The 17,437-nt window shown below is 45.3% G+C and overlaps 1 protein-coding gene across 1 annotated transcript in view; it reads right to left on the reverse strand.

Moving 5' to 3' along the window:
- Nucleotides 1-17,437, reverse strand: part of LOC134341850 (NACHT, LRR and PYD domains-containing protein 3-like) — a 42,495-nt gene that overhangs the window by 11,439 nt on the left and 13,619 nt on the right. The window contains 5 exon segments of the mRNA XM_063039786.1: nucleotides 7,288-7,353; nucleotides 7,457-7,628; nucleotides 11,932-12,098; nucleotides 12,659-13,378; nucleotides 14,131-14,223. Of these exon segments, the coding sequence (XP_062895856.1) occupies nucleotides 7,288-7,353; nucleotides 7,457-7,628; nucleotides 11,932-12,098; nucleotides 12,659-13,378; nucleotides 14,131-14,140 (1,135 nt within the window). The 5' untranslated portion in view covers nucleotides 14,141-14,223.

Genomic DNA, 17,437 nt, shown 5'->3' on the forward strand with positions numbered 1-17,437 from the left:
CACAGGATCAAAATAAAGTGCACACTCAATGATACAGGAACAGCTTCTTCTTCTCTGCCATCCAAGTTCTGAATGGACATTGAACCCACTGATAGTCCCTCACTTTTTTTTTTATTTCTGGTTTTTCACTACCCATTTATTTTAACTATTACACACAAATAAACATAATGCCCAAGAGTTTCCATCTGCTCCATCAGCTGGTAAGATCATGTCTCCAAGAATGAGGTATTGGAGAAGGGTCAACTTTCAAACAGTGAAGCCAGGCCACGGGGCTCGCATGGACAACTCCAGGTTACCGAAAGCAGTACTACGGAGAACTCTCTCAAGGCAAGAGAGATCGTGGTGCCCCGTGCAAGAGGTACAAGGACCAAATTACGCAGCAGCTGTCTCAGGAAAATATCGAAATCAACGAGTAGCAACAGCCGGCTTGTGACAGAGACCACTGGAGATCGTTAATCCAAGGAGCGGCCAAGAATTTTGAGAAAGCCAGAAGAGCGACTGCTGAAGAAAAGAGGAGACGCAGGAAGGATCCAATTATCCAAGCACCTGCTGCCCAGCTGTTCCTGCTTCAGGGTCTGCAGGTCCAGAAATGGCTCCAAGAGTCGTTAATGATTATGCCGACTTGCTACCTTCAAATGTTCACAAGTGAAGAACCAGCCATTCATGCACACGTATGCACTTTACTGTAACCATATAACAATTACAGCATGGAAACAGGCCATCTCGGTCCTTCTAGTCCGTGCCGAACGCTTACTCTCACCTAGTCCCACCGACCTGCACTCTGCCCATAACCCTCCATTCCTTTTCTGTCCATATACCTATCCATGTTTTCTTTAAATGACAATATTCGACCTGCCTCTACCACTTCTACTGGGAGCTCATTCCACACAGACACCACTCTCTGAGTAAAGAAGTTCCCCCTCGTGTTACCCCTGAAGTTTTGCCCCCTAACTCTCAACTCATGTCCTCTTGTTTCAATCTCCCCGACTCTCAATGGAAAAAGCCTATCCACGTCATCTCCATCTACCCCCGCATCTTTTTAAATACCTCTACCAAGTCCCCCCTCAACCTTCTACGCTCCAAAGAATAAAGACCTAACTTGTTCAACCTTTCTCTGTAACTCAGGTGCTGAAACCCAGGTAACATTCTAGTAAATCTTCTCTGTACTCTCTCTATTTGGTTGACATCTTTCCTATAATTCGGTGACCAGAACTGTACACAATACTCCAAATTTGACCTTACCAATGCCCTGTACAATTTTAACATTACATTCCAACTCCTATACTCCTTATAAAGGCCAGCATACCAAAAGCTTTCTTCACCACCCTATCCACATGAGATTTTTGTTTAATTATTTTTTATTATCCACATGAGATATAATTCAGGTTGTTTTCCCCTCTTATGTTTAGTGCATTGTGGTGCTGCCGCATTATAACACATTTCATGATATATATTGGTGATATTAAACCTGATTCTGAGAAGTTTTATCTGACAGTTGTGTACATTTTTGTGTGTGCTATTCTTCTTCGTCATACTGTCCTAGTTCATGTTAATCTAAGTGCGTTCGAGTACACATGGTGCTTTCTAATTTTTTTTTAAATAAGTTCTAAGTTTTCTTTGCAAATCTTACAGATCCGTTTCAGACCAGGATAATATACCAAAAGAATACGTCAATATGGGCATAGTTTGCGTCTTTGTTATATTTTTACTGTTTAGCTGTGTTTGTCAGATTTTCTTAAGCCTTGATGTAAATTCACAATTTCTTTAGGCTTGAAGTAAATTCAGATTTTCTTCAGCCTTGAATTAAACTTTGTTGGAGGATTTTCATTTATCACACGATGATCTATTTTCTTTGCTTGTTGATGTTCTAAATATATTTACAAATTTCATATTCATCCATCGGTTGTATGGTATCCTGATGCTCTATTTTATATTCTGCTGGCTGTGTTACGCAGCTTTCTTCATGTTTAATGCTATGTACTTTTCCAGTCTAAAGTTCATGTTTATATCTTTGGAGATTAGTTCCATTATTTGAATTAATTGTTTTAGCTTTACTGATGCAAGAGCAAATAATTTCACATCATCCCTGTATAGCTGTGTCAAGGTATAACTTGTTTGTTTTTTTTTTCTCTCTGATTTGATACGTGATTTTTGTGCGTTTCAGAAAAAAAAATATAGAGCAGTTTAAAGATACACGTGGAGGTCATCCAGTGAGAAGAGCGAGAAGAGTTTAAAAGGTGACGGTTATTTCTTCAGCGATTTGAACGAGGCACGACTGCGCAAGCGCGTGGAGGTCAGCCAGCAAGAACAGCAAGAAAAATTTGAAAAGAAGATAGATTTATACAGTGGCAGGTTAGTAGTGGGAGACAGAGTGTGAGGGCTTTGCTCAACGAGGCTTCGGCGATAAAGGGTTGAGACAAGGTACGTTATCCATGTGGAATAAAGACAGAAGGTAAACACAAAATAATCTGCAGATGCTGGGGTCAAATAACACTCACAACACGCTGGAGGAACTCAGCAGGTCGGGCAGCATCCATGTTTAAGATCGGTCGACGTTTCAGGCCAGAACCTGACGATGGGTTCCAGCCCGAAATGTCGACCGATCTTTTCCACGGATGCTGCCCGACCTGCTGAGTTCCTCCAGTGTGTTATGAGTGTTGCAAGGACAGAAAGTATGCGAGTGAGGCTGGTTTTCTGTGCTCGGTGTCAGATGTGGGAGGTCCTGGAGACTCCCAGCTTCCCGGACGGCCACATCTGCACCGGGTATATCAAGCTGCAGCTCCTTAGGGACCGCTTTAGGGAATTGTAGATGCAGCTCGATGACCTTCGTCTGGTCAGGGAGAGTGAGGAGGTGACAGAGAGGAGTTACGGGCAGATATTCACATGGGGCTGTCGGAAGACAGGTAAGTGAGTAACAGGAGAGTGAAAGGCAAGAGGCAGATGCTAAAGAGTAGCCCAGTGATTGTCCCCTTTAACAGTAAGTACTCCTGTTTTGAGCACTGTTGGGGGAGATGGCCTACCTGTGGGAAACAGCAGTGGCCGTGACTCAGAGTCTGGCCTATGTCTCAGAAGGGTAGGGAAAGGAAGAGGTTGGCAGCAGTGATAGGGGACCCTTATAGTTAGGGGGTCCGACAGACAATTCTGTAGACGCAGGGAAGAAAAGTGGATGGTTGTTTGGTCCCAGGTGCCAGGGTCTGGGATGTTTCTGATCGCGTTCACGATATATTGAAGTGGGAAGGAGAACAGTCAGATGTTGTGGTACATAGTGGTACCAATGACATAGTTAGGAAAAGGCAGGAGGTTCTGAAAGCAGATTACAGGGAGTTAGGAAAGAAGATGAGAAGCAGAACCGCAAAGGTAGTCATCTCGGGATGACTACCTGTGCCATGTGACATTAAGTATAGGAATAGAATATTTGACCTACCAAAATGAACAACTTCACACTTATCTGGGTTGAACTCCATATGCCACTTCTCAGCCCAGTTTTGCATCCTATCAATGTCCCGCTGTAACCTTTGACAGCCCTCCACACTATCCACAACACCTCCAACTTTTGTGTCATCAGCAAACTTACTAACCCGTCCAAGAAACACACATAAAAGTTGCTGGTGAACGCAGCAGGCCAGGCAGCATCTCTAGGAAGAGATACAGTCGACGTTTTGGGCCGAGACCCTTCATCAGGACTAACTGAAAGAAGAGCTGGTAAGAGATTTGGAAGTGGGGGGGGGAGGGGGAGATCTGAAATGGTAGGAGAGGGGGAGGGATGGAGCCAAGAGCTGGACAGTTGATTGGCAAAAGAGGATCATGGGACAGGAGGACGAGGGGGAAAGAAAAGCGGGGGGACCCAAAGGATGGGCAAGGGGTATAGTGAGAGGGACAGAGGGAGAAAAAGGAGAGAGAGAAAAAGAATGTGTGTGTGTATATAAATAAATAACGAATGGGGTACGAGGGGGAGGTGGGGCATTAGCGGAAGTTTGGGAAGTCAATTTTCATGCCACAAGGTTGGAGGCTACCCAGATGGAATATAAGGTGCTGTTCCTCCAACCTGAGTGTGGCTTCATCTTGACAGTTGAGGAGGCCGTGGATAGACATATCAGAATGGGAATGGGACGTGGAATTAAAATATGTGCCCACTGGGAGATCCTGCTTTCTCTGGCGGACAGAGCGTAGGTGTTCAGCGAAATGATCTCTAAGTCTGCATCGGGTCTCGCCAATATATAGAAGGCCATATCGGGAGCACCGGACGCAGTATATCACCCCAGCCGACTCACAGGTGAAGTGTTGCCTCACCTGGAAGGACTGTCTGGGGCCCTGAATGGTGGTAAGGGAGGAAGTGTAAGGGCATGTGTAGCACTTGTTCTGCTTACAAGGCTAAGTGCCAGGAGGGAGATCGGTGGGGAGGGATGGAGGGGCGGGACGAATGGACAAGGGAGTCATGTAGGGAGCGATCCCTGCGGAAAGCAGAGGGAGGAGGGGAGGGAAAGATGTTCCTCTCACTTTGGATCTCCCCCTCCCCCTCCCACTTTGAAGTCTCTTACTAGCTCTTCTTACAGTTAGTCCTGACGAAGGGTCTCGGCCCGTTAGTAGGGAAGTGGTGTTAGGTAAATTGAAGGGATTAAACGCAGATAAATCCCCAGGGCCAGATGGTCTGCATCCCAGTGTGCTTAAGGAAGTAGCCCAAGAAATAGTGGATGCATCAGTGATAAATTTTCAAAACTCGTTAGATTCTGGACTGGTTCCTGAGGATTGGAGGGTGGTTAATGTAACTCCACTTTTTAAAAAAGGAGGGAGAGAGAAACGGGGGAATTATAGACCGGTTAGCCTAACATCGGTGGTGGGGAAACTGCTAGAGTCAGTTATCAAGGATGTGATAACAGCACATTTGGAAAGCGGTGAAATGATCGGACAAAGTCAGCATGCATTTCTGAAAGGAAAATCATGTCTGACGAATCTCATTGATTTTTTTGGGGATGTAACTAGTAGAGTGGATAGGGGAGAACCAGTGGATGTGGTATATTTGGATTTTCAAAAGGCTTTTGACGAGGTCCCACACAGGAGATTAGTGTGCAAACTTAAAGCACATGGTATTGGGGGTAAGGTATTGATGTGGATGGAGAATTGGTTGGCAGACAGGAAGCAAAGAGTGGGAATAAACGGGACCTTTTCAGAATGGCAGGCAGTGACCAGTGGGGTACTGCAATGCTCAGTGCTGGGACCCCAGTTGTTTACAATATATATTAATGACTTGGATGAGGGAATTAAATACAGCATCTCCAAGTTTGCGAATGACACGAAGCTGGGCGGCAGTGTTAGCTGTGAGGAGGATGCTAAGAGGATGCAGGGTGACTTGGATAGGTTGGGTGAGTGGGCAAACTCATGGCAGATGCAATTTAATGTGGATAAATGTGAAGTTATCCACTTTGGTGGCAAAAACAGGAAAACAGATTATTATCTGAATGGTGGCCGATTAGGAAAAGGGGAGGTGCAACGAGACCTGGGTGTCATTATACACCAGTCATTGAAAGTGGGCATGCAGGTACAGCAGGCGGTGAAAAAGGCGAATGGTATGCTGGCATTTATAGCAAGAGGATTTGAGTACAGGAGCAGGGAGGTACTACTGCAGTTGTTCAGGGCCTTGGTGAGACCACACCTGGAGTATTGTGTGCAGTTTTGGTCCCCTAATCTGAGGAAAGACATCCTTGCCATAGAGGGAGTACAAAGAAGGTTCACCAGATTGATTCCTGGGATGGCAGGACTTTCATATGAAGAAAGACTGGATGAACTGGGCTTGTACTCGTTGGAATTTAGAAGATTGAGGGGGGATCTGATTGAAACATATAAGATCCTAAAGGGATTGGACAGGCTAGATGCAGGAAGATTGTTCCCGATGTTGGGGAAGTCCAGAACGAGGGGTCACAGTTTGAAGATAAAGGGGAAGCCTTTTAGGACCGAGATGAGGAAAAACTTCTTCACACAGAGAATGGTGAATCTGTGGAATTCTCTGCCACAGGAAACAGTTGAGGCCAGTTCATTGGCTATATTTAAGAGGGAGTTAGATATGGCCCTTGTGCCTAAAGGGATCAAGGGGTATGGAGGGAAGGCTGGTACAGGGTTCTGAGTTGGATGATCAGCCATGATCATACTGAATGGCGGTGCAGGCTTGAAGGGCCGAATGGCCTACTCCTGCACCTATTTTCTTTGTTTCTATGTTTTCTAAAATTGACTCCTTCTACCTTAGGCCACTAACTTAACTATCACCTCTCATAGGTACAGAGGATATGTCAGGGGTAAGTTTTTGTTTAACATAGAGTGTGGTGACTGTGTGAAATGGGCTGCCGGCGGCAGCAATGGAGTCAGAATTGATAGGGTCTTTTAAGAGACTCCTGGATAGGTACATGGAGCTTTGAAAAGTAGAAGCCTATTTGTAAGCCTAGGTAGTTCTAAGGTATGGACATGTTCGGCACGGCTCTGTGGGCCGAAAGGCCTGTATTGTGCTGTAAATTTTCTATGTTTGTAAGGCCATAGTGAGGTTAGTGAGTCGCTCTGGAATATCCTTATATTTATTTTGACAATGATGGTTGTTCATTTATATTTATTAATAGGGTGATTATTGTACACTAATGCTTCATCTGATTGTTGTAGAAATTTCACAGGTATTGGATGCATCTTATATATATTAGGAACTTCTCTTATCCAAGCAAGTGACAGAATTGAATGGTTTTTGATAGACAATATACTATTGAAAGATTTCTGCTTTCCCCAGGGCTTCATATAGAATTACATAATCTATTATCAGTTGTTCCTAAATCTGTTCATAACCAAACGGCATTCTTTCCACTCTGCTGTAAGTATGTTGTGGTTATCTAAGTGAGTGGTAATTAGTTACAGGATGCACGATGTTACAATTGTATATATAAAATTGTCTTATTATTATTAAGAGTCAATAATAACATAGTATTATAAATGCAGAATTAAAGCTGTCCTTGAGGCTGGTGGTACAGACCTTCAACCTTTTATATCTTCTGCCCCATGGGAGTATGAAAGAGAGAATGTTTGAGGTGGGTTAGGGTTCAGCAGCAAGGCTTTGGGATGGGGATGTAGCGTCTTGTTAACTTGATGGATTTCTTCCAGGAGAATTAATAGAAAAATACATTTTACAATATTCGGGCTGCAACGAGAGATTCTCTGAATTGTAACGTGAATCCAGAGATCAGCGAATGAAAAATGGTGAATTTCCGTTCCCAGCTTCTGCCTAGTCTAACATTTGAGATGTTGTTCATCACTCACCTATCAGTTGAGTCGGTAACTCAAATAATTCTAGGTCGATGTTCATGTATTCCTGTGGATCCGGACCTGTTGAAATAAAAAAAACAACAAAATTATGAAAACAGAGCCAAAATAATTAAACCTGTTTATTTGAATATGCCTTTGTGTTCAGTGTGTGGTTGTAACATACCGAGCTCCTGTATTTCCCTCAGTATTCTGTCCAACTTCGGTAACTCAGTCCTCCACATCACAAAGGATTCCCACATCGCCCTCCGGGCCCGGGAGCCTTTACCCATCACCAAACTGAGGAAGAGTCTGGAACTCTCTGTCCGGTTTCCCTTCTCTGTCAGTTCAGTGACTTTCTGTAAAAGGAAAACTAAGAATTTATTGTGGAGCAGACAGACAGACATGGAGAATGTGCAGGAAAATATCTGTTCATGGCCCCAGTAGCTTCAGAATTGATGCAGTCACTGGGCTGCTGCTGATCCTCTCTGGGTTCAGTCATTAACAGAGAAACAGTAACTGAAGGAAATTCTAAATCAATATTGTGAAAGTATAAGGATTTACTGACACCCTGCAGTAGATGCAACGTGATTAATTTACTCAACCAACACACATCAAAGTTGCTGGTGAACGCAGCAGGCCAGGCAGCATCTATAGGAAGAAGCGCAGTCGACGTTTCAGGCCGAGACCCTTCGTCAGGACTAACTGAAGGAAGAGTGAGTAAGGGATTTGAAAGCTGGAGGGGGAGGGGGAGATCCAAAATGATAGGAGAAGACAGGAGGGGGAGGGATAGAGCCGAGAGCTGGACAGGTGATAGGCAGAAGGGGATACGAGAGGATCATGGGACAGGAGGTCCGGGAAGAAAGACAAGGGCGGGGGGGTGACCCAGAGGATGGGCAAGAGGTATATTCAGAGGGACAGAGGGAGAAAAAGGAGAGTGAGAGAAAGAATGTGTGCATAAAAAAGAGTAACAGATGGGGTACGAGGGGGAGGTGGGGCCTAGCGGAAGTTAGAGAAGTCAATGTTCATGCCATCAGGTTGGAGGCTACCCATACGGAATATAAGGTGTTGTTCCTCCAACCTGAGTGTGGCTTCATCTTTACAGTAGAGGAGGCCGTGGATAGACATGTCAGAATGGGAATGGGATGTGGAATTAAAATGTGTGGCCACTGGGAGATCCTGCTTTCTCTGGCGGACAGAGCGTAGATGTGATTAATTTACTTGTCTGTTAATGTGCAACATAACATCAAAAAGATGTGACAACAAGAACGGAAGAGAGGGGAGAGCAAGAGAGCATAAAATGGATGTTGGGCATCACCAAATCGTGGCTGAAAGAAGATCATATTTGGGTGCTTACAACCAAGGGTAAATATTTAATCCGAAGGATAAGCAGGTAGGTGAAAGGGTTGGGTTGACTCTGTTGTCATTAAAAATGGAAAGTACCAAGAAAGAGGTGATATTAGATTGAACGATGTACATGTTAAGTGCAGCCCGCTGGTAGGCTCAGGCTCGCTCAACTTGCTGTCGGCTAGGGGAGGAAGCCTTCGGCCCTGCAAAACTGGGTAATCAAGTTTGAGTGGATGCTGTGTGATGTACCCCACCCCGCCAAATAACAGACAATACACCACATACGATTAAATGATTACATTTATTGCTATTACTGGAACTATGTAATTGATAGAGATACAATATAAAAGGGGAGTAAAAGGCGCCAAACTTATCAAAGTTCAACCACTTCATGCACAACAGTTGCAGCCCAATTAATGGAGTCTTCTTTCCACCATGCGATCCCCTCCGACCTCCTCAACCCGGCGCCTGGGACCAACCATGGTGGTCAACCAGACGCTCCACACAAATTGGTCTTTGTCTCCTCTCCTCCCAGCAGAGCTTGGTTCTCAGACTCCCACTCGGGGTCTGTCCCGTTGGCCAGCTTACAGAATCGCGCGTCTCTTCAGTCTGTCCCCATCCGCCCTCTGTCCGAAAACCCTGCGAAACAATAGCTTACAGACACACAAGAGAGAATAACATCTATCCCGGTTGGTTCGTTCACTCTCTCATCAATAATATAACCCAAACAAAGGGGGATGGGGGGAGAGGAGAAAAGAGAGAGAGTGAGAGAGAGAGAGAGACTTACAGTTAACATAACAAAGAAGCCATTTTGATTAGTCTACGCAGTAACATAAAAGAAGAAACCCCTTACATAAGAAACTGCACAGGTAAAATACCACTGATAGAAATTATGTACAGACCTCTTAACAGTAGCCAGGATGTGGGCTACAAATTCCAATGGGACACAGAAGAGGCATGTAAAAAGCTTAGTGTTAAAATAGTCATAGGCAATTTCAATATGCAGATAGGATTTGGGAAATCATGTCGGTGCTGAATCCCAAGGGACGGAATTTATAGAATGCCTATGAGATGGCTTTTGAGAGAAGCTTGTGGTTGAGCCCACTATAGGAAAGGTGTATCTGGATTCGGTGTTGTGTATTGCACCATGTTTGTATAGGGAACTGAAGGGCAATAAAACTTAAAGAGGCAGTGATCATCAAATAACAGAACTCACCCTGCAGTTTGAGAAGCAGAATGTAAAGTTAAATGTATCTGTATTACAGTGGAATAAAGGAATTACAGAGGCATGAGGGAGGAGCTGAGCAAAAATAAATTCAAAAATAACACTAACAGGGACAATGGCAGATCAGGAATGGCTGGAGTCTCTGGGAACAATTTGGAAGGCACAGGACAGACAATCACAAAGATAAAAAAAATATTCCAAAGGGAGGATGATCAACAGTGGCTGACGAGGAAGTCAATGGAGCACAAAAGCAAAGGAGAGGGCATAGTATATAGCAAAATATAGTGGAAAGCTGGAGGACTGGGAAGCTTTTACTAACCAGCAGGAAAGAACTAAAAAGCTGTAAGTAGAGAGAATATGAAATATGAAGGTTGGCTAGCTAATAATGTAAAATAGCTCACCAAAAGGATCGTTTGGTATATATGCCCTTTTAGGACAGCCTATTGATTTTTGGTGTCATGAGATAGCAGCTTTGTGCGTGGCAGTTCATGTCTAACCAATCTTAATGATTTTCCAGGACGATACCAGGAACGTTGGGAAATGGAAGTAAGTGGGTGTTGTCTGTATGGACTTTAGTACGACATTTGACAAGGTACCGCAAAGGAGGGTGGACAAAAATTTAGTCATGCAGTACTCAAGGTAAAGTGGTAAAGTGGATTTGACATTGGCTTTTGGAAGAAGACAGGCAGTGGTTATAGACTGTTGCATCTCTGACTAGAAGTTTTTAACTCATGCAGTGCCACAGGGATCGGTATTGGGTCTGTTGTTCTTTGTCATCTACCTATATCAAAGATCTGGATGAAAATGTGGTTAAATGGATCAGCAAATTTGCGGATGACACCAAGAGTGCGAGTGGGGACGTGTAGTGGAGAGTGAGGAAGACTACCAGTGCTTGCAGTGATGTGTAAACCAGCTGAGAAATGGGCTGAAAATGACTGATGCAATTTAATGCAGACAGGTGCGACATGTTGCACTTTGGAAGGACAAAGCAGGGTTGTTCTTGTACAGTGACTGGTAGGGCACTGAGGAGTGTGGTAGAAGAATGTGATCTGAGAATACAGGTCCATAATTCATTAAAAATGACAGCAAAGGTAGATAGATCGGAAAGAAAGTATTTGGCATATTAAACTTCATAAATGAAAATATTGAGTATAGGAGATGAGATATGATGTTGAAAGTTCATAAAATGTTGGTGAGGACTAATTTTGAGTATTATGTGCAGTTCTGGTCACCTACTTATAGGACAGATGTAAAGAAGTTTGAAAGGGGAACGCAGACTACTGAGGGGAGATTTAAACGAGGGGTATAGACAGGGTAATTGCAGGCAGGCATTTTGCACGGAGTTTGAGATGTTCTACATCAAGTGGTCTTCAGAAAACGATGAAATGTGAGAAGTTCAAGGGGCAAATGAGGGGAAACCTGTTGAATCAGAGGGTGGTGAGAGTGTGGAACGAGCTAGCAGCGCAAGTGGTACAAGTGATTAAGAGAAGTCTGGATAGATACATGAATGATATGGATATTATGCGCCATGGCCTGATGCAGGTCAATGGGAATAGGCAGTGTAAGTAGTCCTGCATGGAATAGATGGGCCAAAAGGCCTGTTTCTGTGCTGTACTTTTCTATGACTATGATGTCAGCCACTCATTGTTTGGAAACACAGATGGAGACCAGACCAGCTGTGGTTAGCAGGTTTCCCTCCCTCAAGTACCACAGTGAAGCCAGTTGTCCCAATTTACAATCTCACAGTTCAATATTCACCCTGGATTAAGGAGCTGAAGTGAATTTGACCGACGGTCCTGATAAGATGCGAAATTGTTTTTTGACTGAATGCCTGTTCAACAGTCCAGATATGCAGCCACTGCTCTTATATCACACTGATAAATACAGCAGGTGTGAGAGGAAAAGGTGACACTGAACCTGTAGTTCCCAGTGCTCCCCAGTTTAACAGCTGAAACTAAATCTGTTGGAGACAAGTCAAAGAGCAAAGTCTCCATTGCCATGTCGAACTCTTGGAATGTACAGGAGATTAATATTGATCAATATTCCCTCTGATACCAGCAGTTCGGTGACAATACACTAAATACACTCACCTCATTTTCTTCTCTACTGAAATGTCCCTCCTTTGTCAACATCCAACCGAGTCTTTCAACCTTTTCTTCAATCGCTTGTTCGAGTCTGTCTCTGTAGAACTTTGTCAGCTGGTACAGTCGATATTCATCCCCCTCTACCAGGAGGTCAGAGATTGTAAACTGTGGCTCTGTGAATATAAAAAGAGAATGTAGTCACAAATTCAAATATGTTTCTCACCCAACTCAACAAAGCAATCATGACTTAAACCGCAGTGTTCACCTGCCTTCAGCCACTAAAATGGATTTATTCCCAATCCGCACTGGCCTTAATACCGAACGAACATTGTATTGGGTACTACATTACCAGAAGGACCACATTTACCAGAAACCTGTCTCTCCCACCACCTCACTCACTCACTTACCTCAGTTTAAGATGAGCAATAAATGTTGGTACTGCCAATGATAGTCACTTCCCAGAGATACTGTCTCCATCCTGGTGAATACATTTCCCATAACTCATATCCTGGAAATACTCTCTCATCCGGACAGCTGCATTCCCTCCAATACACATCCTGGTTATCCTCAGAGCAGGTAGTACATTTCCTGTAGTGGGGTAACGGGTGCCCCACTACACCACATGTACCACACCCACACATTTCCCCTCTCTGACCAACCCTCCAACAAGGAATCACATTTACCTGCCTTCCTGCCTCATTCTGTGAACACATCACCCTCATATTTCACTCACCTGCTCCTTGTTGGGGACTTGACAATTCCGTGTTCAATGAGCTTCCGAGCTGACAGACAGTCGCCTCACTTGTACCGGTTCCAGGGTCCTGATCGGTGTCTCTGACGTCACTGTCTCTGGGCTGACAGACAGTCGCCTCACTTGTACCGGTTCCAGGGTCCTGATCAGTGTCTCTGACGTCACTGTCTCTGGGCTGACAGACAGTCGCCTCACTTGTACCGGTTCCAGGGTCCTGATCAGTGTCTCTGACGTCACTGTCTCTGGGCTGACAGACAGTCGCCTCACTTGTACCGGTTCCAGGGTCCTGATCAGTGTCTCTGACGTCACTGTCTCTGGGCTGACAGACAGTCGCCTCACTTGTACCGGTTCCAGGGTCCTGCTCAGTGTCTCTGACGTCACTGTCTCTGGGCTGACAGACAGTCGCCTCACTTGTGCCGGTTCCAGGGTCCTGATCAGTGTCTCTGACGTCACTGTCTCTGGGCTGACAGACAGTCGCCTCACTTGTACCGGTTCCAGGGTCCTGATCAGTGTCTCTGACGTCACTGTCTCTGGGCTGAATTTGCTCCACTTCCGCTGCGGCCAGACTGCATTCCATTGGGACATTGCTCTCAATCTGACCCTGCTGTGGTACCTTGCTTCCCGTGTCCTGATCATCTTTCCTCGGTGAATTGCCTGGTAAAAACCTCCTGAGTACTTTCAGTGCCCGATTCAATTTCCCACCTGAAATAAATGATAAATTGCAGGTTTAAGTGATTTATATTCGAACAAGGAATCAAAATGGGTGTCTGCAATGGACCCCTGACCAGATTTGGAGTAGGACTCTGCTGGTGAATGTGAACCGAACTGCCTGCCAGGTGATCATCCTGATAAGCCAGTGAGTGGACGCATCCACTCCCAGAAAAAGAACAGGACCGACACAGTGATACTGATCACCGGCTACGCAGTACTAAACACACTGATAACCAGGAGATGTTAATGGAATGGCATCAGGTGATACTGAGAAATATCACCGGGATTATCTTCCACAAAGAAAAATCTCCCCGGTTCACAACTGTCCTGCCGCGTGTGTTACTCACAGATCAGCCTTTGGATTACACACTCTCCGATCCCCGAGATCACACATTCTACATTTGCTTTGTCAGACACTGTCTTGTCCCCTGGATGAAAGAAAAAACATTGCCTTGAGACGAACAATGTCCAGTCCCCTGGGTCACAGACTGTCGATTACCTTGAGACCCTTGATGCCTGGTCCCCTGGGTCCCATTCCGTCCCCCAAGAGAGTTTTGTGTGCAGTTCTAGTTGCTCAACTTAAAGGAAGGATGTGATTAAGCTAGAAAGAGTGTACAGGAGATCAATGACACTGCTTGATGAAACTTCTCTGTGCCCTGTTAGCATCTGTGTTAGTTGCTGCATCTGAATTATTGTGCACAAACGCAACAGAAGTTTAATTATAAAGATCTCAGTGATCTAACCTGAGTGCATTCTGATTCTGGCTGAAGATTGTTGATTGATGTCTTCTTGTTTCCACTTCGGTCCCGGTGCAGGAAGCTCCTGCTGGCGATGCTCTGAATTACACACAACAAGCAGACAGTGATTCAGAGAGACGATTACTTTGCAAATCTGACACAGTATCTCCATTTCCTGCATCAGAGAAGCAGTTGGCTTAAGGACAAAACATTGCCCGTTACCATCAACTTCTACACATTGTCTGCATGTCTGCCCAGTGATAGCTGGAGCAACTGCTCACAGAGTCACAGAACAATGGAGCACAAATACAGATCATTCAGCCCAACGAGACCATGCCGACCACAGTGTCCATCGAGATGGTTCCAATTTCCTGTGATGGAACCATTTCACTCCATTTCATCCCTTCATTCCATCTACATTCCATTCTACTCTTCACTCCATCTACACATCCCAGCTGGTTCTGGAATTATACAATTGTGCTGCCTCATCCACTTCCTCTGGCAGGTCCCTCCACATCGTCACCAAACTCTGCATGAAACCGTTGTCACTTGTGTTGGTTTTACAATCTAATTAACAATCCTCTGTCCATTTAGATCCGCGATAATCTGCAATAATCTTCACTCTGAACAAGAGATTTGAAAGTGGGAGGGAGAGGGGGAGATCTGAAATGATAGGAGAAGACGGGGTGGTGGGTGGGATGGAGCTAAGAGCTGGAAAGTTGATTGGCACAGTGGATGCAAGGCTGGAGAAGGGAGAGGATCATGGGACGGGAGGCCTAGGGAGAAAGAAAGGGGGAGGGGAGCATCAGAAGAGTTATGGTGAAAGGGACAGAGAGAGAAAGAAAAAAAACAGGGGGAAATAAATTAATAAATAGGAGATGAGGTAAGGAGGGGAAGAGGGGCATTAACGGAAGTTAGAAAAATCAATGTTCATGCCGTCATGTTGGAGGCTACCCAGATGGAATATAACGTGGTGTTCCTCCAACCTGAGTGTGGATCTTGACAGCAGAGTGGGCCATGGATAGATATATCAGAATGGAAATGGGACGTGGAATTAGAATGTGTGGCCACTGGGAGATTCTGCTTTCTCTGGCGGACAGAGTGTAGGTGTTGAGCGAAATGGTCTCCCAGTCTGTGTCGGGTCTCGCCAATATATAGAAGGCCGCATCGGGAGCACCGGACGCAGTATATCACACAGTGGACTCCCAGCTGAAGTGTCGCCTCACCTGGAAGGACTGTCTGGGGCCCTGAATACTGGTGAGGGTGGAAGCGTAAGGACATATGTAACACTTGTTCCACTTACAAGGATTAGGGCTGGGAGGGAGATCGGTGGGATGGGATGGAGTGGACAAATGGACAAGGGAGTCGCGTAGGGAGCGATCCCTGCGGAAAGCGGTGGTGGGGGGGGGCGTGGGGGGAAGATGTGCTTGGAGGTGGCGGAAGTTACGGAGCATTATATGTTGGACCCGGAAGCTGGTGGAGTAGTTGGTGAGGACAAGGGGAACTCTATCCCTAGTGGGATGGCGGGAGGATGGGGTGAGAGCCGATGTGCGTGAAATGGGAGAGATACGTTAGACAGTAGAGTTGAATGTAGAAGAAGGGAAGCGCCTTTCTTTAAAAAAAAAAGATCTAACCTTTGTCCTGGAATGAAAGGCCTCATCCTGAGAGCAGATGTGGCGCCGATGGAGGAATTGCGAGAAGGTGACGGCATTTTTGCAAGAGACGGGTTGGGAAGAGAAATAGTCCAGATAGCTGTGAGAGTCAGTAGGCTTATGGTAGACATCAGTAGATAACTGTCTCCAGAGATAGAGACGGAAACATCAGAAAGGGGAGGGAGGTGTCGAAAATGGACCAGGTAAATTTGAGGGCAGGGTAGAAGTTGGAGGCAAAGTTAATAAAGTCAACGAGGTCAGCATGCTTGCAGGAAACAGCGCCAAAGCAGTCGTCGATGTAGCGAAGGAAAAGAGCGGGACGGATACCAGTATAGGCTTGGATCATGGACTGTTCCACAAAGCCAACAAAGAGGCAGACATAGCTAGAACCCATGCGGGTACCCATGGCTACACCTTTAGTGTGGAGGAAGTGGGAGGAGCCAAAGGAGAAATTATTCAGAGTAAGGACTAATGTCGCTAGACGGAGGAGAGTTGTTGCAGAGGGGAACTGGTTAGGTCTGGAATCCACAAAGAAGTGGACAGCTTTAAGATATTCTTGGTGGCGATGGAGGCATCATGGTGAAAATAAGACGGTGGGGGCCAGGGAACTTAAAATTATTGAAAATAACAGGGTTGTTATCATGGGTGACTTTAACTTCCCTAATATTGATTGGTACCTGATTAGTTCCAAGGGTTTAGATGGGGCAGAGTTTGTTAAGTGTGTCCAGGACGGATTCCTGTCACAGTATGCTGACAGGCCAACCAGGGGGACTGCCATCCCAGATATAATATAGGTAACGAACCAGGTCAGGTCACAGAACTCTCAGTAGGTGAGCATCTGGGGGACAGTGACCACCACTCCCTGCATTATCATGGCAAAGGATAGAATCAGAGAGGACAGGAAATTTTTTAATTGGGGTAGGGCAAATTATGAGGCTACAAGGCTAGAACTTGCGGGTGTGAATTAGGATGATGTTTCTGCAGGGAATTGTACTATGGACATATGGTCGATGTTTAGGGATCTCTTGCAGGATGTTCGGATAAATTTGTCCCGGTGAGGAAGATAAAGAATGGTAGGGTGAAAGGGGAAGGGTGACAAGTGAGGTGGAAAATCTAGTCAGGTGGAAGAAGGCAGCATACATGAGGTTTAGGAAGCAAGGATCGGATGGGTCTATTGAAGAATATAGGGTAGCAACAAAGGAGCTTAAAAGGGGCTGAGAAGAGCAAGAAAGGGGCATGAGAAGGGCATGGCGAGTAGGGTAAAGGAAAACCTCAAGGCATTCTTCAATTATATGAAAAACAAAAGGATGACAAGAGTGAAGGTAGGACCGATTGAAGTAAAGGTGGGAAGATGTGCCTGGAGACTGTAGAAGTGAGCGAGGTCCTCAATGAATACGTTTCTTCGGTATTAACCAATTAGAGGGAACTTGATGACGGTGACGACAATATGAGTAAGGTTGATGTTCTGGAGCATGTAGATATTAAGGGAGAGGTGGTGTTGGAGATGTTAAAATACATTAGGACGGATAAGTCCCCGGGGGCCTGATGGAATATTCCCCAGTCTGCTCCACGAGGGGAAGGAAGAAATTGCTGAGCCTCTGGCTAGGATCACTATGTCCTCCTTGTCCACAAGAATGGTACCGGAGGATTAGAGGGAGGCG

The sequence above is a fragment of the Mobula hypostoma genome, unplaced genomic scaffold (genome assembly GCF_963921235.1).
Source record: "Mobula hypostoma unplaced genomic scaffold, sMobHyp1.1 scaffold_53, whole genome shotgun sequence".
Lineage (NCBI taxonomy): Eukaryota > Metazoa > Chordata > Chondrichthyes > Myliobatiformes > Myliobatidae > Mobula > Mobula hypostoma.